Source organism: Enhydra lutris, unplaced genomic scaffold, assembly GCF_002288905.1.
Source record: "Enhydra lutris kenyoni isolate GAN:26980312 unplaced genomic scaffold, ASM228890v2 scaffoldscaffold76, whole genome shotgun sequence".
NCBI lineage: Eukaryota > Metazoa > Chordata > Mammalia > Carnivora > Mustelidae > Enhydra > Enhydra lutris.
In genome coordinates this window covers 5,986,739-6,010,738 of record NW_019154160.1, presented here as the reverse complement: position 1 = coordinate 6,010,738, position 24,000 = coordinate 5,986,739, and the positions used below count along the sequence as shown (strand labels likewise).

Sequence of the window (24,000 nt, the reverse complement as noted above, 5' to 3'; positions counted from 1 at the left end):
AGTATGAAGAGTTTGTTGGAGGGGCCCCTGGGTAGCTCAGTTGGTTAAGCATCTGACTCTTGGTTTCAGGTAGGGTCATGATCTCAGGGTCATGAGATCAACCCCTGCATCAGGCTCTACACTCAGTGGCTGAGTCTGCTTGAGATTCTCTCCCTCTCTGCCCCTCCCCCTGCTCTCTCAAATAAATAAACAAATCTTTTAAAAAGTTTGTTGGAGGAATTTTTAACATATGGAAACTACACGTCTTCCTTGTCTTTTGCCCAGCAAGGTGCAGTTCAGTGGATATGTTACTCTTTTGTCTGTTAGAGCTTTGGTACAATCTAGATAACAGTTACCATAATAAAGTGCATTTAAGCCAAACTTCCAAAGCAGAAAATAACAGTGGAACAAGAATCAAGCCAAAGTCCATGTCTAGATAAGTGAGTTTTGTTCCAAGAGCACATAGATTTGTGACGCTTATCTTTCTGTATACATACGAAACACAAGAAATATTTCCATTTGCATATAGAAATTCTTTTCATTCTCAGTATTTGCTGCTCACTACATGTTGGTAGCGTCTTTATTTGGCTTCACCTTTTTCTGTTGGCAACTTCTATGGTTGACTCTTGAGCAACAAAGGGGTTAAGGGCACCAAACCTCTGCATAGTTGAAAACCTGCATGTAAATTCTGACTCCCCAAAAAGTTAACTCTTAATATTCTACTATTGTCTGGAGCCGTACTGATAACATAAACCATCACTTAACACATATTTCCGATGTATTATATAACATATTTTTACAATAAAACACGCTAGAGAAAAGAAAATGCTATTAAGAAAATCACGAGGAGGTAGGCACCTGGGTGGCTCAGTCAGTTAAGCGTCCCACTCTCGGTTGCAGCTCAGGTCATGATCTTGTGGTTGTGGGACTGAGCCCTGAGCAGGGCTCTTCACGCATGTGGAGTCTGCTTCACATTCTTTCTCCCTCCCGTCTGTTCCTCCCTGCTTTTGCTCGCTCTCTCTCTCTCTCAAATAAATAAATAAAATCCTTAAAGAAAGTCACAAGGCAGGGGCATATGGGAGGCTCAGTCAGTTAAGTGTACAACTCTTGGTTTTGGCTCAACTATGAGCTCAGGGTCATGAGATCGAGCCCCCCATTGAGCTCCACACTCAGCGCAGATTCTGCTTGAGATTCTGTCTTTCCCTCTCCCTCTGCCCCTTCTTGTGAGCTCGTTCTCTCTCTCTCTCTCTCTCAAATAAATAAATAAATCTTTTTTTTTTAAAAAGAAAGAAAATTACAAGGAAGAGAAAATACAGGTACAGCACTGTCCTGTAAAAAAATTCTAATGTATATGGAACCACGTAGTCATTCAAGGGCAACTTTAAAATGTACTGGGCTTTATATTTTAAATAGAAGAAGATATCGAACAAGACTGAGAAATTCCAGGATTTCCATTTTAACCTGGCAATCTTAACCTTTGATTTCTTAAGTTATAAAAGCTGTTCAGTGAACATGATTAGATTTGGCATGTTTTGTTTCATGTGCCTGTGTAGTAAAATTACATAAGATTTGCCACTCGCCCCATTTTTAAGTCTACAGTTCATTTGTATTAAGGACATGCACATTGTTGACAACCATTGCCAAAATCTGTCTCCAGAACTTTTCCATCTTTCCACACTGACACTCATGTCCATTAAACAATACCTCCTCATTCCCCGCCTTCCCCAGGCACTGGCGGCCACGATTCTACTTTCTGTCCCCAAATCTGATCTAGGTACATTATATAAATGGAATCATACAGTGTTTCTCCTTTTGTGACTGGAATGTTTCCCTTAGCTAATGTCTTTGAGGGTCAACTTTGTTGTGACATGTGTCAGAATTTCCTCATTTTCAAGGCTGAGTAACATTCTAGTGTATGTTTATGCCATATTTTGTCTATCCATTTATCTATAAATGGGTTGCTTCTTTTTGGCTGCTGTGATCATGAATGTGGCATGCTTTAAAATCGTGTGGTAAGAAGCGCAAAACTTGTTATGGTTAAATGCTGACAATTCTGATATCCTTCTCCTGTAGGTTTATTGCCTGTAACCATGGGAAATCATGAGAGGTTAAATAGGCCCCGTCTCTGGGTGACAATGAATGTAGTTCTGAAGAAACAGGCTAGGCTGAATGTCAGCAAAGAAATAGGCCATTTGGACTTACGTCAGGGAGAGAGGAGCCAGGGCCAGGAGAGCTTGGTCTCGGTTTGGAAAAGGTGTGTGGAGGTAACACTTTCACAGGTGCAAACCAGGGAACCAGGGACAGACCAGGGCCTTCAGGGCCACAGAATGAGTCAGTCCAGCATCGGGGTATGGGGGCCATGGGGGTGCTCGTGATGGTGGGGTTCTGATCAAGGTGTGAGGGGTGGGGGAGGGAGTGGGTCCTCTGCAGCTCCTGGTCTCAGCAGAACTAAAGTTCTTTGCTAACAGAAGAAGCAAAATTAATCATTTAGGCCACGTGGGGCTACTGACGCTACGTCATGCTAATTTAATTAAAATTTTACTGGAGAGTCTTTGTTTCCATTATATGGAAAATAATATTCCAAATTAAATATATTACTCTGTGTAAAGAAGAAAGGAAGAATTCTTTCTATACTGAATGAGACAAATTTCCCACTTCGAATACTGACCCAAACTTGGCTTAAGCTGTCCTTCCCACAAGTTACAGATAAGGGAATAGAAGCGAGACCACAAAAAATCTTCAGGGGTGGGGGAAACATACCTGTTTTTAAAAAGAAGAAGGGAGTGGATTTCTCAAAGCCTAGACGTTTCCCAGGGTTTTTCTTTTATACAGAAAATTCTTGAAATTTCTAGACTATTTTTGTCACTGCTTATATATATTTCTTTGAATAGTGACTAGCAAAGGGACAGATTTTATTCACTACAAGAATAGTCTTCAAACTTCCGATATCAAAGGAAATTTTCCCAAGAGTGGAGTTCAGAAAACCACTGAGAGTTGGCATATGTGCCCAATACCAAAAAGGTGAAAAGATGAGTTGACATGTTTTTTTGTTGTTTTCACAGAATAGTTGCCTCTTTTTTCTGTTATATTAACAAGTAAGATTTTGCTAACTTTTTTTGATCATGGTCTAAGGATACATTTGTAGCACATGTTTTAAAGTTATTTTTCATGATCTCTTTTTGTGTTTCAGATTTTTTGTTTAAGTTCTTGGTTATTGGAAATGCGGGAACCGGCAAGTCTTGCTTGCTCCATCAGTTTATAGAAAAAAAATGTAAGTGACATCACATGGTCCGTGTTTCGTGCATGTCTCCCTGAGAGTGCTCTCTTGCTCAAATTTGTTTATAGCAAAACTTCTGAACATTATTTCAAGAAAAAAGTTATAGTTTAAAAGTATGTTAAAATCATATTAAAAGTTTATATTAAGCTTCTAGCAGTATGACTGAGTTTTTTATTAAGTTATTTCTGTTTTATGGTGGTTCATTGTTCAATATATTATCATACTGTACACTTTCCAGATACTCTAATACATTCCAGATATCAAAATACAACATGGTGAGGCGGAAGGCCACAGAGGACTTTCCTGCCCTGACAGGGAGCCACCCAGGAAGCCCGAATAGTACATTGTAGATAAGAGTCCTCTTGGGTCCTTGGTGGCCTTGTACTGTAGTGAAGGTGGTTATTGTCATCGGTTCTGTTTTGCAGGTTTAGGAAACAGGTTTAGAGCAGTTGGGTGTGTGCCCTTGGGAACGTACCCTAGAGTTGGTTAGACTCAAGTCTAGGTCTTTTGACCACAGACCCGTCTTTTTGCCATTGACTTACACTGTTTTGGTAAGGGAAGTTGAATATTTTATTCCAAGGTAGTATCAAAGACTTGTAAGTTGAAAGACCCTTAAAATGAACAGTGCTTTTACAATCATGGGAAGAACTGTGGAGGATGACCTATTTCACAGCAATCGGGTGAAGACACAAAAAATAATTAATTTCATGTACTGCATGTGCACCTAAGTGGTGGTGGGTCACATGGGGAAACAGACAGCAGAGGGAGTCCTTGGCAAGGAGCTTTGAAAAATACTATGGGAACGTATTCTGCTACTTCTGTGTTCATTGTCCAAGAGCTTGTTGGGACTTCTGTCTCGTGACATGGAGCCCGCACGGGCTAGTCACAGAGCCAATCCTCAGTGAATGTAACAAGTATTTCCTCATTGGGTGGTCCAGGCCTCTTCACAAGGTGCCAAGACTGCACTGTAGCATCTCAGAAAAAAGTGCCCCGAGGACATTGGGCGCAGAACCCACCTGCCTATCTTTGTGTCCGCTCCCTGTGGCGAGCTCTCCCTTGACAGTCCACCCCTAACTCCTCACCATGGCGACATGTGTGTTGGGTTAGTCTGCATGGTCTATGCATGATGGGAAGGTCTCCACTTGATTGGTCCTGTGGCCGTACTGTAATCAGGACGCCCTTGGACTTTAGCCATCACCTTCTGATGCTTTTACTCAGAGGTTTCTCGTTAGCTTGAATTCTAGAATGTCCACACTAGTTCCCCATCCTCTGGGACAGGCTGGTGTGGTCAGTATTAACTGGTCAGTCCCCCACCCCTGGCCCCAGGAAACACTCAGCACACCTCAAGTGGCATTGGTGATTTCTAGCACACTTAGATTCTGCCCTACGGTTAAGAAGTGTAGGTCAGTCATGGGCTGTGTAGCCATGTTATTAGTGATAACTCGGCACTTCATCCCCCACAAGGGCTTTTTTCACAGACCGTTCATTCCGGGTGGGTTTAGTGAGCTGTTCCTTTTACCTGCCTCTCAGTAGAGATAGTATTGACTTCTCCAACAAATTCATTCCAAATTACTGTCACACAACCTGCAAATTCATGGAAACTCAACAGCTATGATGTGTTCAGAATTTTTGTTGTTCAGTTTTGTTTTATTTTGTCTATCTTTTCCTCCTTTTCCTTTAATCTTTGGTGTCCATCAAGTTCCTTTTGGGGGCTACAGTCCTTTTCCTTCCCTTTTATTTCTTTGGAATAGTTATCCATTCAGGTAGTGGAGACAGTCACCACCTCAGTACTGACAGAGTCACAACTCAGTGACAGACCTGTCACTGGGCTGTCGGCCCTTCAGACTGGCCCCCAGGTACTTTATGCCGTCTCCACGTGTGAGAGCCCTCGCAGCGGACAGGTGGCTGTGACTGTCTGTGGCATGGCCACCTCCAGGCCTAGGCTTTACAATGGATGGTTCGCTCTAGGGGTTTTGTGAAAGAGCCTTATCTCCTCCAGAGTAGGAACTGTATGTGTATTCTGTTTAAAACAGTGTGTGCTTCTCATCAGCTGACCACTGGAAAAATGAAAGGCTACAGTAAATTACATTTCCATTGACTTTAGCCCTTGATTTTGCTTGTGTAAATCTATAAGTCTGTTTCTTTAATGTTCTCAAATTAAATATCTTGTTCTTTTTCTTTTTCAGTCAAAGATGACTCAAATCATACAATAGGAGTGGAATTCGGTTCAAAGATAATAAATGTTGGTGGTAAATATGTAAAGTTACAGATATGGGATACTGCAGGCCAAGAACGATTCAGGTAGCTTTCTCTCTAATGTAATAAAAATATTTGAAAATTGGATTTGAAATAACCAATTATAGTCTCTTCATGTATACATATATATAGTCTCCTCCTTCCCAGCACAGATTTCAGAACTTCACCTCCGGAAGCTTTAAGACAAGCCAAAAGTCAAGTTTTCTCCATGCAGCATTGATTTACTAAAGAATGCATTAGAGTCTCTGGAGTGAATGCACTCTCCTGTAGAGGCTGATTTATTCTTTGGGACGAGTGAGTGCATCAGAGGGTGTGGTATTGTGTACTCTACAGTATACTTTAGATTGAAATGAAGGCAAAGTAATAGCACAGCAGTTTTTCTCTTCACTTTTACAGGATAATTTTTAAAAACCTCTTTTGGCATTTTTGTTTTGTTTTATATTAAGTAGAGCATGTTCTGTTGGTTGATATACATCCCACCAAATATTCTGTCCTGCACATTTTTGTTACACTACAGTCATAACTGGTGTTTCGAAGGATAACCCCAGATCACTGCAGATGAAATTACATGTTTAATATTCTGTAACTACAAAAGCAGGGAAGTGGATTAGTATTTTAGTTGTGGTTTTTGAACAGATACTCAAAGTCAAAACAGAACAGATATGCAGTTTTAAAACTTAGGTAAAAATCATTCTCATTGGTAGCATTAAAGTCAGGTATATTGTATTTGAAATGGTCAATAGTTGCTTCAAAAAATTTTAATCACAATTATTCTTCTGGAACCACTGATTAAACACTGTGGATTCAAGCCAGACTTAATGTGTTTTCCCCCCAAACCCTTACTAAAATGACTATAAAACAATTGAAATGGCATTTACTCACAAAGACCTAGAAAGCGAGAGGACATAATGATGATGAAGTGATTTCCCCCCAAAAAAAACAAATGTCAGTGATCCAGAACGGATGCTGAGTGCCTGAAAGCGGAGGGAGCTGCATCTTCAGGGCCTGTCCTGGGGGAAGGGCGGCAAGCGGGGGGCCGCGTCCTCCTGCTGAGTCCCAGAAAAGGTCAGGATGTGGAAGCCTCAGGTTCTGCAGGAGGGAGGGTTAAAGTGTTTATATCTGCCTGTGTACGCACCCACAGGAGGAGAAGTTCAGTGTGAGTTGAAATAGGGTCAGGACTCAGAATTTCTAAGGCCAGCAGAGGGCAGGGATGAGGGAAGGTCTAGAAAAGGGAAATTTGTGCAAGTTTGCAACCCCAAGCCTCTCCCCACTTCTTCCCGGTTGCCGGCATCTGGGTGTGTATGTGTTCTCAGGCAAGGGAAACGGTTTTTCTCTCCAGAAAATGAATAGCTCCAGAGGAAAGGCCAAATATATGAACGTGTTCGGTCCCCCCAATAAAACAGCCCACTCACTGTAATTTTCCACCAAAGAAATGAGATCCCCAATGTACCAGGCCCACCTCACACTAAATACCTGAGTGGAGTGGGGGACAGTCCCAGCTAGTATGTATCATGTGAAATTGTGGAGGACTCGGACGAACTGAAGATGCAAAGAGATCCCAAGAAAAAAAGAAACAGTCCCACCGAAGGACTAGCAAGAGGAATGGCATTACACCGTTCCGCAGCAACTTGCCTAAGCTCGAAGGCATGGAAGTCTTGCCCTCCTAACTCCACGTGGAAAACTCCTCTCCAGCTGAAACACCAAGCTTGGCCAAACTGTCCATCAAGTGTGAGAATTAAGGCAGAAGAGCTATAGATACTCAAGAATAGGGGAAACAAAGGCCATCTTTTCACGTATTCTTAGAAGTTACAGGAGGAGATACTTCGTCAACACAAGGAAGTAAACGCTGAAAGAGGAAGGCGAAGTCCAGCCAACCGGGGACCCGGCTGGGGAGGCGAGCCGGGACGGGGCAGCGCGGCCATCAGGCAAAGGTGCTGCCGGCAGGAGGAGGAGGAGATGCAGGGAAGGGGCTGGGAGCATACGAGTGAGCTAGATTCTTGTCAAAGCAGGAAGGCAGTAAGCCCTGAAACTCATAAGTCAAATGGTTTTGCAAGCGTTTTATAGAAAGATGGAAGCAAATACCAGGAAGACAAAACTAAGATCCATGAAAGTAGGCACATTCGTATTTTGTTGTTGTTGCTTCTCCAAAGCCCAGGGTAGAATGTAGCACATGGACGTTCACCATGTATTCCATTAATGACTGCATTTAGGAAATCAGATCTGAAGATGGCCTTGGGGAGCAGGGCTCCAAGGAAGAGTGCGGCAGGAGACTGCAGATGCAGTGTTGGGCCCGTTAGCAGTCTTTGCTTTTCAAACTAGGTGGCTGTATTACTTCTGGTTTAAACTACTTTGAGAAAATTAAATACCTCAGAAAAGTACTTTTCTTAAGCATTTAGCTTGTATACCTGAATAATTTGTCAAATGGCATGTGTCAAGGTGAGATAAATGACGGTGAAGTCAACGACTCAGCATGGGTGTAACTTAGTTTCTCTTGAGGAGAACTCTTACATACCTCTTTCTCTAGAAACCTGCTAGTTTCTAGAAACTAAAATAGAAAAAAAGTTGCCTCTTCACATATGTGGAAAAGAAGCCTCCCTCCAACTTGAAGAGGGAACCGCAGGAAGAACTCGCAATCCGGTCCTCCTCACGCGGCGCCTGTCTGCCATCTCTTAAAGCATGTGCCCATCTGCAGAGTGGTCTAGAGGTGGAAGGGGGAAGCTTCAGGCTCCCTATCTGCCTTTGGAGTTTAGGAGCTAAAAATACATTTAAAAATAGCTGCTCTTTTCAAAGTGTCGAAGTCGTAATGAGTCCTTCTGTTTATTTTTGATAAGGTCCCCAGTTCTCTTCTCACCCTGAAGGAAAGCAATGTTCTGTGGTGCCCATTTTCTGACACCAAATGAGGGGGGCGGGGTTTCCCATACCAGTTCTTAAGTTCTCCAGCATCAAGTCTGTGGCCAACAATTCAACTAGTTCTGATTCTCTGGAGTTAGCAGCAGGCCTCAGAGGCTAAGGGCGCCATCCCGCAGACCCACTCCCACTTCATACACCAGTCACAGACCCCAGGACCCAGCTCCCAGGCCCAGCAGTTTGTTAGAATGACTCACAGAACTTGGGAAAGCGCCGTATTTACTGCTGCCGGATCATCATAAAGGGCAGAACCCAGGAGCAGCCAAATGGAAGAGCTGCACTGGGCACTGCTGTGGGAGCTGAGTGCTGAGCTCCCAGGCCCTCTGTGGGCGCACTCCCCTCTCTCCAAGGGTTCACGAATCAGAAGCTCTCTGACCTCCATCATTTAGGGTTTCTTTTGGAGGCTTCCGGAGGTAAACAGGACTGATTAAATCGTTGCCCCTTGGAGACTGAACTCAGTCTCCAGCCCCTGAGCACCGGGAGCATTATAGGTCTTGATGAGGAATTGGCTTGCTCAGGAGAATGGACCGAGGGACACAAGTGGCAGTGGGGACATGCATGGTAGTGGAGCCACCAGGCACAGGGGACTGCAGGAGTCCAGCCGGAGACTCGGTGATTTGGATTTTGATGGGCACCGGTGAAGATGGCAGGGCCTGCGCAATATAGGCTGTGTTCTGTTTGTGAGACAGAACCGACTCGTGGGTCCAGCATGGAGATGGGCAAAAAGAGGAGGCGAGGATAAACGCGGAGCGTTCTGGTGGTATAAACAGAGGGTTGGTGGTGCCCTCCTCCGCCCCAAACCAGGATGGACCTGCAGCCTGGGAACCAAAGTGTTCTGTCTTACAAATGTGACATGGGGCATGTTCAGGAGGCAGTCATATGGAGACAGTGGGGCAATGGCCAGATCTTACAGAAGTAGTCTGGGCTGAAGAGGACATTGGAGTCAAGGTGTGAGGACGAAAGAGAACGTAGGACTGAGCCCCAGCACTGAGGAGCTCCGGTACAAACAAGGCAGGCCTGGAAGAGTGACCCAGAGCTCGAGGAGGAGAGCTGGCCGGTGAGAGAGGAGGCCGTTGTGGCTGCAGAGGTGGAACAAGGGAGGCGTTCAGGGTAGGGTGAGGACCAAGAAATGCTGCTGGGCTCAGAGCTGTGGAGTAAGGGAGGCAGGCACCGGAGAGGAGGGGAAGAGAGGGAAACAGCAGGCAAAGATGGCTCTTCAGAGGACTTTGGATCCAGAGAAGAGCTCTGGAAGGACAGGGCTGCATATCTTCTTGTATTTTAAGATGGGAGGTACCAGAGCACATTTTATGTTGCTAATGGGGAAAATATCTAATGAAGAGGGAGAGACTGATAATGCAGAGGAGAAAGTGTTAGTGAAACTAACCCGCAGGACTGGAGAACAGCTAAGGTGCTCGGAGGCGCTCGGTGCGGATAGGTAAGCTAGGTAAAGCCCTTTTTCCTTGGTAGTAAGCTGGGAGGGGCTGGAGGGAAGTACTGGGGGGCGGGGGTGGCTGTGGGTTCCTGGTTGGAAGATGAGTGTATTCCCGTCCGAGGACTTCCCCTGGGAAAGAGTAGGGGGCAGCTGTGCAGGAGCCTGGGGGAGACTGGAACCCCAGAGGAAGCAGAGTAGGATGGCTGAGCGCTTAGTGGCCACCTAGCTCTCCAGAGTGCTTCTCCTGTCCCGCTAAGTTCAAAGATAACCTCAAGTTCTGTGGGGGAACTTCATCTCCCTGTTCGAAAATGTCCTATTTGTCTCAGTCTAACGTCCCCACCTCCCCAGCGTTTCTGTGACATAATTTCAGACAGAAGAGCCCCCTTACACTCAGATGTCTGAACCCTTTCTGTTTGAAGCAACATCTATCCCTATGTCGAGGTTTACCCAGAAACATGGGTGATGGTGCTCAGTAGGAAGGGTCTCGATTGGCGGGAAGTCAAAGCAGTGTGATTCTTTCAGGTCTGTGACAAGAAGTTACTACAGAGGCGCCGCAGGAGCTCTCCTCGTCTATGACATTACCAGGTAATGTGCACTCCCCCGCAGGAGATGCAGCTGGGGGCTCTGCTCCCCGAGTCCCGTCTTCCCGAGGTGCACCTGCGTGTCATGTGTGTGCTGTGTGGCTGGGAATCTGGAATCCCCTCAGCCCTTTCGTTTGGGGTCTTAGAGGCGATGGAGGCAAGCCCTCCCCCTGCTTACCCGGTCAAGAAATCTGCGGGTGAGGTTCGAGATACATAAAGCATTCCTGGGGTGTGTGTCTTTTAGCACGGTGCTTTGACATACTCCTCCAGGCTCACAGGGGGGAAGCTTACACGTGGTCATTTAGTAGAAGTAATGGACACTGATGAGCGTTGAGGGCACAGGCTCTGCCCTGCGGTTGCCTGGGTTCAAGTCTCAGTTCCAGGTCAGTAGCTGTGTGATGTCCTTGGGCAAGGTGCTCTCGCTGTCCGGACTTCAATTTCCCTGTTATATGCAGTCATGCTGATGTGTTACACTCACGAGATTTTCTGGTTGTTAAATTGGTTAATGTGAAGCTCTCGGCACATGCTAAGAATCTGAGTGCACTGTCCTGTGTGTAGCTGTCACTCACATATCACGAATTAAATTAAAAATTCAGTTCCTTCTCACTTCCCCATCTCAGGTGCTCAGTGCCCACATGTGGCTGGTGGTTGCTGTATTGGACAGTACAGGTCATAGAACATTCTCGTCCTTGCAGAAGTCCCAGCAGACAGCGCCAATCTCAGTGTTTGCTGACACCACCTGAAAAACAGAATCTCTGCCCTATCGTCTGGTGGCTGTCTGGGCGGGAACTTGCACAGCTAAGAGGGTCACCCTTGTGCTGTGACACACCCCCCGTCTGCATGTTCACGATGAGGCACGCTGGCCAGGAGATGGGCAGCTGCTGGCCCAGTCCCCCTGCACTTGCTCAGGTGGTGAAAGGCTCAGCCTGCTCATGAGTGAGGTCATGAGGCTGTCAAGGGGTGCCGGCAGGGCGGACGTATCCCCAGGTGTGTCTGAGCTAAAAACAGATCTCCTGGAGTTCGACAGACCTGGGCAAGTCCTGCCTCTGCCGCTGGCTGCCATTGTGCCTTTGGGCAACTTAACTCTCTGGGTTCAGGTTTCTCATGGAAAAGCGAGTTACAGTGTATGTCACAGAGCCCTTAGAAAGAATGTGATAAATCCTACAAAACAAAGTACCACCGCACTGCACAGAACTGGTGACCAGCTGGTGACCAGCAGTGGTTGGCTCTCACGTCTTGCTTACCCATGTTGCACACAGCAGCGCTTAGAGTTAAGAGCTCAGTAAATATTTGTACAATGAGTAAATGAATGTCTGTTTCCTTTTGCACCTTGACTGGGCAAAAACAAACAGCAAAACCTCTGGCTCACGGTTTCATTTTTCTGGAAACAGAACAGTCCAGCCCCACTAGGTATGGTGTGTGGTTGGGCCTTCAGGCTTCCTGCATTGAATTTAAGCCTGTCGGCATTACCCTGACGTGTGCAAAAGTGGCGTGTGAGTAGTGTGAATGACTGGAAAGAGTTGCTGGTCTTATAAAACACATGTACCGTTTTCACAATCTTATATTACGCAGCCGGGAAACCTACAATGCGCTTACTAATTGGTTAACAGATGCCAGAATGCTGGCGAGCCCGAACATCGTGATCATCCTCTGCGGGAACAAGAAGGACCTGGACGCCGACCGCGAAGTTACTTTCTTAGAAGCTTCCAGATTCGCTCAAGAAAATGGCAAGTGATCCTTTACCTATACAGCTGCGTTTCAAATGGGCAGATTTGGGGGTAATAACATTGCTTTGAATTTACATTATTAGAATTTTAAGATTAAATGGTACTCAAGAAGAGTGAAATTTCCTGGTGTTTTTAGCGAAGTTGGGTGTCTTGAGCCTGTTTTCACTGTGTCGCATTCTGCCTACAGAAGTCATGATGTTGATAAAGACCAGTGTACTAATACTCTATAATGACTTTTTGGTCTGAGCACAGGCCTTGGTCTGAAGTGAAGTTTGTAATGATTTTTAAAGGGGCCCTAATCGCATGATGTCCTGTCCTGTTTTCTAATGTAATTTGCAGCTAAGTTGGTGGAACATTAGCTCTAAATAGAAGGGGAAAGCAGTGGCAGAAATACTGGGCTTATGGGTTTTATTTTACTTCAATTAAATTTAAGTCATTTGGTTATATGCCTTCAAAAATTCTCTGAATTTCCATGTAGAAAACGAGAGAATGACACATAAAATTAATGGTTGCTTATAGGTAACAGAATGATCAGAGTTCAGACATTTTAAAGAACTTTAATTTTTAGAACCAGTCAAGAATTAAAATATCCTAGTATTGATTTTCAGTTGGCCTCTAGGACTACCAAATTCCATTCTTACAAACCGACCAGTTTTACGCTAAGAAAATAAGCATGTGAGAAGAATGTAAGCTATCGTGAGTTTGTGAAGAAGCCATTTAGACGTACAGAAGCCAGGAGAGCCCGCCTTTCCACTGGGTTGGTAACCGCTCTGGTGGGTAAAAAAAGTATGAATCCAGAGAGGACCTCTTCACCGTCAGGAAGACAAGCTGCAGCGTAGCCACCCCTCCGTGTCAGTTGTATCTGTGGTGACGTGAAGAGTTTTTGGAGACTCTGGTCTCCTGTCGACAACTGGGCGTCTCCAGGCAGCCTGCTTCCTAGCGGGCCCGGGCCGACCCGGCATCTTCACCGACGGGTGCCAGTGCGAGACACCTGTCACTGCTGAGAGGGGCTTAGAATTCTGCTAACATTTAAAAAAACATATTGACATTTACTGATGCTGTATTTACAGAAATATGTGGTTTTGAAGTAATAGAGTCCATTTGCCTGCTGTGGGAAGAGAACGCCCAGCAGGCCATCGGGACTTGAGCTGTGGTCACCTTCTAAACGTAGCTTCACATTTTGTTTGCTGTCACTTCTAGAGCTGATGTTCTTGGAAACTAGTGCACTAACGGGGGAGAATGTGGAAGAGGCCTTTGTACAATGTGCGAGAAAAATACTTAACAAAATTGAATCAGGTAAAAGGCTTTCCATTGATAAACTTTTCTTCAGCATATTTTCCTCTCTAGCTCAACAGTACCACTTTTTAATTTTCCAGGAGTGATTTGGTCAAAGAGCACCCTCTCTACACCTGTCAACCTAAAATTGCCACTTACGGTCTTGAAGGTCTCGTCCGCTTGGCTGAGACAAAGGCCCACCCCTTTTTCCCAGTGGCTTCCTTGCACCATTGGTGAAAGAGAATGGGCAGGGTTTCCGCGTGTGTTTGCTTTCAGAACCACGGCCTTTTGTGGGTCCGTTACTTAGAGGAGGAAGGTGGGGTTGTTGTCCACTCTCTGTCAAGAGCTTGCTGGCCCTGCTGGGGCCAGTGGTCCCAGGGTGTGATGGGGGACCGCCTGGGTGAGATTGAGGGAGTTACAGGTACACGCATGATGTGGATACTTCCAGCTTGGGCATTGTAAATTTATTTCTGAAGCTAACTGAGTGTGTGCCTCGGTTATAACCTGTCTCACTATTGTTGTATTTGTTGCTTCGGTAAAAATAAATTTAAAATAACCCAAATTTAGATAATTACTATGTAATGTTCATTTATTAAAGTTGAGTTTTATTTAAATATTACTGAAATTATATGTAGACATTTACTTTTTAATTGATTCCATCAAATATCTGAATGTCTGTTCTTTGTCAGGTGCTGGGATACAAAAATGATTTAATCATTATCCTTGCCCTCAGGAAACTGTCTTTCATGGGAGACATCAAAAAATAATTACAATACAGTGTGGTGGATATAATAACTGAGGGGTGCGTAGGATCCTGGGATCACACAGAGAAGGGGGACCTGCCTAGCTAGGTCAGGGAGGTAGTGTCTGGGAGGGTTCCAGGAGGAGGGACAGCTGAGCTCAGTCTTTCACAATGTGAAGAAGATTGAGCTGGCTAAGGGGGTGGGGTAGTCCTGCCGAGGGGACAGCATGATTTGAAAGTAACCGGAAAGAAAAGTCACTGGACCAGAGAGACTCCTGTGGGGATGGCAGGTGAGAAGGTTGGAGAGAGGTGACATCCAGGCTAGTGATTCTCATCAAGCATCTGGAACTTCATCTTGTGGGTTACTGAGTTGTACCCTGGCTGTACACTAGAGTCTCCTGGGATGCTTGAAAATTCAGATCCCAGGCGCCATCTCTCAAGATCCTGAATAATTGGGCTGAAGTATGGTCTAGGCATCAGCATTTCTAAAAGCCCTCTTATGTGATTGATTCTAATGCTCATCCAGGATTAAGTACCGCTGCTGTAGAGGCCAGGAAGCTATTCAAGGATGTTAAGCAGCGAGCAGTGTGGTCAGGCTGGGACTTTGAGGTAAATCACATATGTGGGTGGCCATGTTGAGAAAGGATTGAAAGGACAGCACAATTAAGGCATTTTTGAGTAATCCAAGTAAAAGGTGACTGATAAAAGCTTTGAGGAGGATGTGGAAGTAGAGACAAAGAGATATAGATGAATCAGAATTATTTTGGTAGTAGCATCATATGACTCATGCTGAATAGTAGGGCAGGGCGGTCGATTTGGGGGTGGGGAGTGGTGAGGAGGTGGGTTAGGAAGGCATGAGGAGCCAGGGGTAACTAGATGTCACACGTGGGTGACTCGGTAAAGAGATGTCATTAAACCAGAGGATAAGCAGGGTCAAGGGCATGTAGATGATTCTGTTCTGGACGTGTTCCCTTTGCAGTACCACTGGCACAAGCCCATGGAATGATCTCATAAGCTCTGGGGAGAAGTCTGGGCAGGCAGTATGCATTTGTCAACCATCAGTACGTAGAGTAGTTGAAACTATGGAAGGAACGGGATCATCTGAGAGCACTTGAGAGTGAGAAGAGCACTGATCAAAAGCAGAACCTTGGAGACCGAGAGATGGAGAAGAGGAGGAAGCTACAAAAGAGGAGTAGGAAAGGGTCAGAGATGTGTGGAAGGGACCAGGGGAAAGTGGCTGTCATTTCAGCCAAAATAATGACAGAGACTTGCTCACTCTCAAGTGCTGTAGAGAACAGTCTCCGAAGCCGAACTAAGCTAGAAAAATACCCCTGGGGTGGGCAATAGGAAGTCGTTGGGCTTCTTTATCAAGATCAACTTCTGTAGAATTAAGAGAATAGAAGACAGCAATTGAACAAAGAGGAGGTGAGAAGGCAGAGGGGACGTTGACTCTTCTCTGGAAGGAACGTAATGGTAGCGTAGGGTACAAAGGGTTAACTTAAAGAGGTTTTGGTAATGGAAGAATGTTTGTGTGGATGCTGAGAGAGAGAAACGGGTGGAAGGGAAGGAGAGGAGATGACAGCAGGATGCGGGGTGAGCTGCAGGGAGGGAGCGTCAAGGGGCCAGATGGAAAAGAGGGACCCTTCATCCTTCTGGATTTTCTTGATCTGAAAATAAAAAAGATTTTTTTTACTAAATTTGGCAGAAAAGCTGTTACTTTTAAAGACTCCGTAACATTGTTATTAAAATTGGCTTGGCGTTGAGTATTATTAAGCTTAGCACGAGGTTTGATGTAATTACCTTGCTTCCTTAATACTGCAAATACAATCTTCAAGATAAAAAGATCAAAATCATAATTACATCTAGGTGAGAAAATATACAGATGTAAGTTAAAATTTTTCAGCAGTACTTTAAATTTTCTGAATAGGCAGTACATTCACATGATTCAAAAACCACTGTTTCCTCCTTTTTTTTTTTCAAGACTTATTTATTGGTTAGAGCACGCACGCACAGGAGCCGCAGGAGGGGCTGGGGGAGGAGAGAAGCGGGCGCCCTGCTGAGGGTGGAGCCCGATGCGGGGCTCAGTCTCGCCACCCTGGAGTTAGGACCTGAGCCGAAATCACTTAACCAAAGGAGCTACCCAGGCACCCCTCCTCCTCCTCCTTTTTTTTTTTTTTTTAACACAAAAGTTAGTGTGCTATAAATTCTATGCCTTGCTTCTTCTGCTTACTGGACCTACGTATCATTACAAATGAACACATAGAGACTTCCGTACATATACATGCGTATGCTAACGCACATATACACACGAGTGTGTGTAATATCAGTTGTTTGTATCGCCATCATTTAACCAGTTTACTTTGGATGTTGGAGTATTGCCAACATTTTGCTGTCACAAATAGTGCAGTAAATAATCTTTTATATATCATTTCCCCTGTGTGAAGGGTATGTAAAGGATGAGTTCCCAGAAGTGGAATTGCCAGGTCAAAGAACATGCATCTGGAACTTGGGTAGAGACTGTCAGATTCCTCCTAGCATGGTTGTAGCAATTTATGATCCCACTACAATGAATGAAAGTGCTTCTTTCACCGAAGCCATGCCCACAGGGTGGGTGCATTATCATACTTGGGTTCTTACCAGTCTGATAAGTAGGAAATGGTCTCTTTGTGGTTTAATTTTTAATTAATTTATCTTTGTATACATAATATATTCATATATTTCCAAATTCAAAAAATACAAAAATGGATACAGTGGAAGTCTTCCTTCATTACAACCCCTCTCCTGTCCCCGAGCTATCTAAAACTCCTTCTTGAAGTCAACTGTCATTCTCACTTCTTTTTTTTTTTTTTTTAAGATTTTATGTATTTATTTATTTATTTGGAAGAAATAGCAAGAGAGAGCAGAGCAGGAAGGGGGCAGGCAGAGAGGGAAGCAGGCTCCCTGCTCACAGGCTCCCTGATGAGCAGGGAGCCTAACACAGGGCTCCATTCCCCGGCCGCTGGGATCATGACATGAGCCAAAGGCTGACGTTTGACCAATTGAACCACCCAGACACCCCCCATTCTCATTCCTTCCAAAGATATTTTTGTGCCCATAAAAGAAAACATATGTGTATATTTTTTCCTCATTATTCAAAACAACTGTTTATACACAGCATTCTGCACTTCGTTTTTTGTTTTTTTTTTTTTTTTCACTTAATGTATTCTTGGGGATCATGGAAACATGAAAGCTTTTTTTAAAGAAGACTTGCTTGGTCCTCAGGTGAGCTGGACCCGGAAAGAATGGGCTCTGGTATTCAGTACGGGGATGCCGCCTTGAGACAGCTGCGGTCACCGCGTCGTGCACAGGCCCCAAGCGCTCAGGAATGTGGTTGTTAGAGCAGCACAAAGTATCCAGGTAGGTGCTCTTGTCACATCGCCTCTGCTGGCCCTCTTACCGTAGACTCTGTCCGCCGCTCCGGAGTCCTGCACACGCTTAACTGTGAAGCTTCTCATTCCTCTTTGCAGCGATGTTATGAACCTGAGAGGTGAGTAGGTAATTCAAATTTAGATATTTCAGCAACAGTGGAATACACATGCTTCTCAAGCTCATGTGGAATGTGCAGCAAGATAGACCACATTCTGAGCTATAAAACCACAGTTTAACAAATTTAAAAGAGCAGAAATTGTACAGTGTCTTCTCTTGGACTACAGTGGCATGAAACTGGAAATCAGTAACAGAAAGATAACTGGAAAACCCAAAATATGTGGAGGTTAAGCAACACACTTTTAAGTAACTCTTGGGTCGAAGGAGAAGTCTCAAGAGGAAATTAAAAACATTTTGAACTAAATGAAATTCCACTTCTGAAAATGTGGGGGGAGGCTGTGTAAGCAGTGCCTAGAGAGAAATATAAAGCACTAAATGCATACTTAGAAAAGAAGAAAGATCTAAAATCAGTCATCTAAGTGTCTGCCATAGGAAACTAGAAAAAGAAGAGCAAATTAAATCCAAAGTAGGCAGAAGAAATAAGAATTACAACCAAAATTAATGAAATTAATACCAGAAAGTCAATAGAGAAAAATCAATAAAATCAAAGCTAATTCTTTGAAAAGATCAGTAAAATCAATAAGCCTATAACCAGACTAATTAAGAAAAGGGGGTGCATAAATTACTAATATAAAAAATGGGAGAGGGGACATCACTGCAGGTCCTACGGACATTAAAAGGACAATAAAGGAACACTATGAATAATTCTGTGCCCACAAATTGGATAACGGAGGTGAACCAGACCAATTAATTAAAAGACATGATTTGCCAAAATTCAAGAAAAAATAGACCACTTGAATAGGTCTACATCTATTAAAGAAGTTGAACCTGTGATTAACAATTTTCCAAAACAGAAAGTACCGGACCCAGATGGGTTCACTGGTGAATCCTACCAAACATTTAAGGAAGAAATTATACCATTTCTCTACAGTCTCTTTCACAAGAGAGAAGCAGATGGAAAGCTGCCTACCTCATTCTATGAAGCCAGTATTACCCTAATTTTGAAACCAAAGACATTAGAAGAAAACTACAGACCAGTATCTCTCATGAATATAAATGCAAAAATCCTCAATAAGATATTAATAAATTAGGGGCGCCTGGGTGGCTCAGTGGGTTAAGCCGCTGCCTTCGGCTCAGGTCATGATCCCAGGTCCTGGGTTCGAGCCCCACATCGGGCTTTCTGCTCGGCAGGGGGCCTGCTTCCTCCTCTCTCTCTGCCTGCTTCTCTGCCTACTTGTGATTTCTCTCTGTCAAATAAATAAATAAAATCTTGAAAAAAAAAAAAAAAAGATATTAATAAATTAAATCCAGCAATGTACAAAAGAAATTATAAACCACTTCCAAGTGGGATTTATTTGAGTATGCAAGGCTGGCTCACCATTCCAAAATCCATCACATGAATGGGCTAAAGAAGAAAAATCATATGATCCTGTCAAGAGAAAAATCATTTGACAAAATCCAACACACATTCGTGATGAAAATTCTCAGTAAACTAGAAATAGAGGGGAATTTCCTCAGCTTGGTAAAGAATATCTACAGAAAACTACCACTAACATCATTAAACCTGAAGCTTTCCCATTATTGAAAGGAACAAGGCAAGGATGTCCCCTCTCACCAGTCCTTTTCAACATCGTACTGGAAGTTCTAGCTAACACATAAGATGAGAAAAGGAAATGGAAGGAATACAGATAGGGAAGGAAGAAACTGTCTTTGTTCACAGGTGACATGGTTATCTATAATATAGAAAATCTGAAAAAATCCACAGACTCCTGCCTAAGCAATTACACAGCAAGGTCAGATAGCAGGATACAAGGTTAGTGTAAAAAGCCAGTCACTTTCCTGTGTACCACTGATAAACAAGTACAGTTTGAAATCAATCTGTTTATATTAGCATTCAAAAAAGCGAATACTTAGGTATGATTCCTACAAAATATGTACAAGATCTATATGAGGAAGACCAAACTGATTCCACAGTTTATGGAGTGGCAAGAGACCCAGAAGAGCCAAGACAGGATGGAAGAACAAAGTTGGAGGACTGTGGCCACTGGACTTAAAGACACTGTCCAGCTGTGGTCCTTAAGACCGTTTGGTATCGATGAAAGAAAAAACAAGCAGATCAGTGGAACAGAATAGAGAGCCCAGAAATACATCCACATAAGTATAGTCAATTGATCTTTGATGAAGGAACACAGATAAGGCAATGGAGTGAAGATTGTCTTTTCCACAAAAGGAGCTGGAACAACTGGCCATCTGCATTTAAAAAAAAAAAAAAAATCTAGGCACCTACCTTACACCCTTCACACAAATTAACTCAACATGGATCATAGACCCAAATGTAAAACATAAAACTCTTCAACTCCTATAAAATAACAGGAAAAAAACCTAGAGGACCTTGAGTATGACAGTGACTTTTTCGAACCAACACCAAAGGCACGATCCATGGGAGACATAATTGATAAGCTGATGCGAGACTTCTCGAGGAAAGACAACGAGAGAGAAGACAGGCCACAGACTGGGAGAAAATATTTCTAAGAGACATCTAATAAAGGATTATTATCCAAATAGACAAAGAACCCTTCCAACTTAATAAGAAAAATGGGCCAAATACTATAGTGGACGCCTCACTGAAGGAGGCATACACTGTAGATGGCAGCAAGTATATGAAGATACTGCATGGCATCGTCGTCAGGGACATGCAAATGAAAGCAGCAGTGAGATACCGCTATAACACACTTACTAGAATGGCCAAAATACTAGACACGGACACCACCGGATGCTGGCAAGCATGTGGAGTGGTCGGAACGGTCACTCGTTGCTGGCAGGAGGGCAGAATGGTGCGGCCACCTTGGAAGACCGTGGGTCAGCTTCTCACAAAGTAAACACACTCTGTAAACATGATCCAGCGGGTTCACTGCCTCGGTATTTACTGAAAGGAGGTGCAAACACCAAAATCTGGGGTGCCTGGCTGGCTCAGCTGGTAGAGCATGTGACTCTTACTCTCAGGGTCATGAGTTCAAGCCCCACGTTGAGGATGGAGCCTGCTTAAAAAGAGAAAAGGAAAGAAAACACAAAAATCTGCATGTGGATGTTTATAGCATCTTTATTCGTAATTACCAAAACTTAGAAACATCTCAGATGGCCTTCAGCAAATGGATAGACTAACCTGTGTACATCCAAGCAGTGCACTGTTACCTGGTGCTGAGAAGAAATGAGCTCTCAAGCCATGAGACAGTGGAGGAACTGTGAGTGCACATTACTAAGTGAATGACGCCATCTGGAGAAAAGGCTCCGTACTGCGTGGTCCCCACACTGACATTCTGGAAAAGACGAAACTGTAACAGTAACAAATAGGTCAGTGGTTGTCAGGTTGGGGATGGGAGGGGTGAGTAGGCAGAGCATGGACGATATTTGGGGCAGTGAAAATACCCTGTATAATACCGCGATGACAGACACTTGTCATTGTATATTTGTCCAGCATCTGGAGGAAACCACGGTGTAAATAATGGACTTCTGGTGACGATGACGATTGTGTGTTAGTGGAGCTCCATCAGTCCTAACAGACGGACCTCCCTGGTTTGGGATGTCCATAACGGGGGGGCTCTGCACATGTGTGGGCAGGGGCATATGGGAAAATATAAAAATATAAAATCTTCATAGGAAAAATATAAAATCCTCATAAGAAAAAAGTCCTAAAGCAACCAATAAAATAACATGACAAAAAAGTTTTGGCTAATGAGCGAACATAGGAATTTAAATGGAGTAAATACATAATTAAGCTAACTAATCAAAAAGAAGGCAGAAGAAGAAAATGAGGAGTAAACAGATGAAACAGGAAATGGTCGATTAAACTCTACCAATTAGAAAAGATGTTCTGCTTGAAAGAATTTAAGCTTTATAGGAAATTTTTAGGTTCTTGTCAGAACAAAAGGATGAATGGTAGGTGGAGGGAGTAATTGGGATAGAGATTTTTCTGCCTTTGTATCCATAAGGAGACTTTTGGGTAAGTTGAAGTCTAAATGTGTCTGTTGCTAAAATAGAAGGCTTATTTATAAAACTTGCAAGTGGAGATTTTACCTTTCTAAAGCTTTCTTTTTCCCATTTACTGCAGTGGACTTTTTTAACGTACCTACATTATCTAACAGGTTTAGGTAGGTTTAAGTGAAGTTGGAAGATACATTCACTGAGTCCCTATGGGACTTCAAGCTTTGTTTGTCTGTACATTTATAGTTATGCATATTTCTAAATTGTTCTTAATATTTTTTAGGTGTTCATACAGTGGTATTTGGGACACAATTGTTGGACCTTGAAGAAAAAGTTTTTTACCACCATCTTTTTCTACTTTATACAGAAGTAGATGTTTGTGCGAAGAAAAATGATCCGGGGTGTTACGCAAGCTCATAGATGTGGCACAGCGAATCAGATAGTAATAAATCTCATTAAACGGACGGTCCCGTGAGGTGTATACATGTATGTAAAGATTTTCTGCTCCATATTTCCCTTTCACTTTTGGTTACAATTCTGTGTGCCGTATATATGCTCCAGTGAATCACGTCTCCACAGCATGGTATCTGACGTAGGGCATGGTAGAATGTTGCCCTAAGTGCAGTCTAAGATGTTGTTGTTCTTAATATGTTAGTGGTGAGGTGTACTTGGATCATCATGTCGGGTGTCACGTACAGCTGGTTACATTTACGACCTGACACTCACAAACTCTGGCCTCGGTGGCCAGCGCAGCGCTGACATCATTCCGCCTACCACCGTCCACCAAGTGTTTACGTCATCTGCCCTTGAAATGCTAGACCAGTAGTTACCCCACACGGAGATAAAATGAAACATGGAGTGTTTCCATGAACTTTACACTGTCCAGTACTCTGCCAACTTTAAAGTATCTTCATCCAGACCAGTTCGGGAAGCATAGCCTGAGGACCCGCTGTGTTTTAGGCGCTAGACCGGGAGATCCGTTCTGCTTTTGGCTGTCCGTAAGCGTGACGGACGATGTGATCCGGGGCTGCTCCCGTGTTTCCGGTTTGCTGCTCTTGATGGTCCCCCGCTGGAAGACATTGTTTGTTAACTGTGCTTTTCCTGGGATTCAGTGTATGATGTCACTGCCTCTTTTTTAAGTCTTTAATTGTTTCATGTTTGTTTTAAGGAAACCCACTATATCAAGTCAATATTAAAGGAATACCACTCATTAAGAAATTTCTGTATAGCTTTTGCTGAATACTTAAATGCCTTACTACAGTTATCAAGTTGACATGTTTTTAATTCACCTAAGATGTACTGAAGTATTATATATATTATATTACAAAGACTTGTTCTGATATTTTAAAATGTCAATGCAAAAAGTATATAATAGAACTTTTCTTTAAAGTTGGAATACAGTGTTATTTAAGGCTAAAAGGTTAAAAAGCATTCTTCACCTTCAGTATGTTCTTTCACTGTGACTTTTAGCTGCAGACTGGGAGATTTCATTGCCTTTCAGTTAGAAGCTGCCCACCGCTTTTGTTGTTTGACAGAGTCAACAGAGCACAGCGGCGCCACAGACTCTGGAAGGTGATTTGGAGGAAAATAGTATGTATCTGTTTTAGGTACTTCCATTTTGCTTTTTTTTTTCAATGCCATAGATATTTTTTTTTTGAAAAGTCAGAATATGACGCAGACCCTGAGACTGAGCTACTCCATGGACCGGGCTGGGAGAACATTGGATCCAGTGTTGCATTTATGATAGTTCCGTGGGCCACTGGCGTCTGAGCAGCATTTTGCCTGGGACAAGAGCATGTCTGTTCTGCACATCGTTTATTCAGAAGCAGGAATTTTTTAAATGAATGTGAAGTTGGTTTATAAATGAGCCTATTCATGAAACCACAGGTACTGCATATAATTCCACATCCTCTGACCAATAAAAGTTGCTGGAGAACCAAACCATGGTGGTTCTTAATAAAGGCCTTGGGGAGAAATGGAGGAGGAGAACTGAGTGTTGGTTGGTGGAGTGTCCTCCGCCAGTTCTCCATTCTGCACAGATCCCAGCCCGCTGGGTCCCATGTTATCCACCCGGAGATAACGCAGCCCGCACAGGTTCTGGGCGTGGTCTGCCCTGCCCCGCCCCTCCGCCCACACGCACACTTCAGGCACTGCGAGTGAGCAGGTACCTCTGCTTCCGACCATCTAGAAATCTGAGGTGCCCACAACCCCTTGCTTGGGTTTGATTCATCTGCTAGAATATCTCATAGAACCGAGAAAAACCATTTACTTGCTAGAATGCTGATTCATTGCAAAGGCTACCAGCGAACCACCAGATG

At 43.8% G+C, this 24,000-nt stretch overlaps 1 protein-coding gene across 1 annotated transcript in view; it reads left to right on the top strand.

Annotated features, from left to right (window-relative positions):
* LOC111160515 (RAB4A, member RAS oncogene family) overlaps nucleotides 1–23,795 on the top strand; it is a 47,613-nt gene extending 23,818 nt beyond the window's left edge. Inside the window, exons 2-8 of the mRNA XM_022523666.1 lie at nucleotides 3,170–3,250; nucleotides 5,443–5,557; nucleotides 10,374–10,436; nucleotides 12,005–12,159; nucleotides 13,360–13,455; nucleotides 17,438–17,572; nucleotides 21,966–23,795. Of these exons, the coding sequence (XP_022379374.1) occupies nucleotides 3,170–3,250; nucleotides 5,443–5,557; nucleotides 10,374–10,436; nucleotides 12,005–12,159; nucleotides 13,360–13,455; nucleotides 17,438–17,553 (626 nt within the window). The 3' untranslated portion in view covers nucleotides 17,554–17,572; nucleotides 21,966–23,795. The remainder of the gene's footprint in view (nucleotides 1–3,169; nucleotides 3,251–5,442; nucleotides 5,558–10,373; nucleotides 10,437–12,004; nucleotides 12,160–13,359; nucleotides 13,456–17,437; nucleotides 17,573–21,965) is intronic.
* Nucleotides 23,796–24,000: the final 205 nt, after the last annotated feature.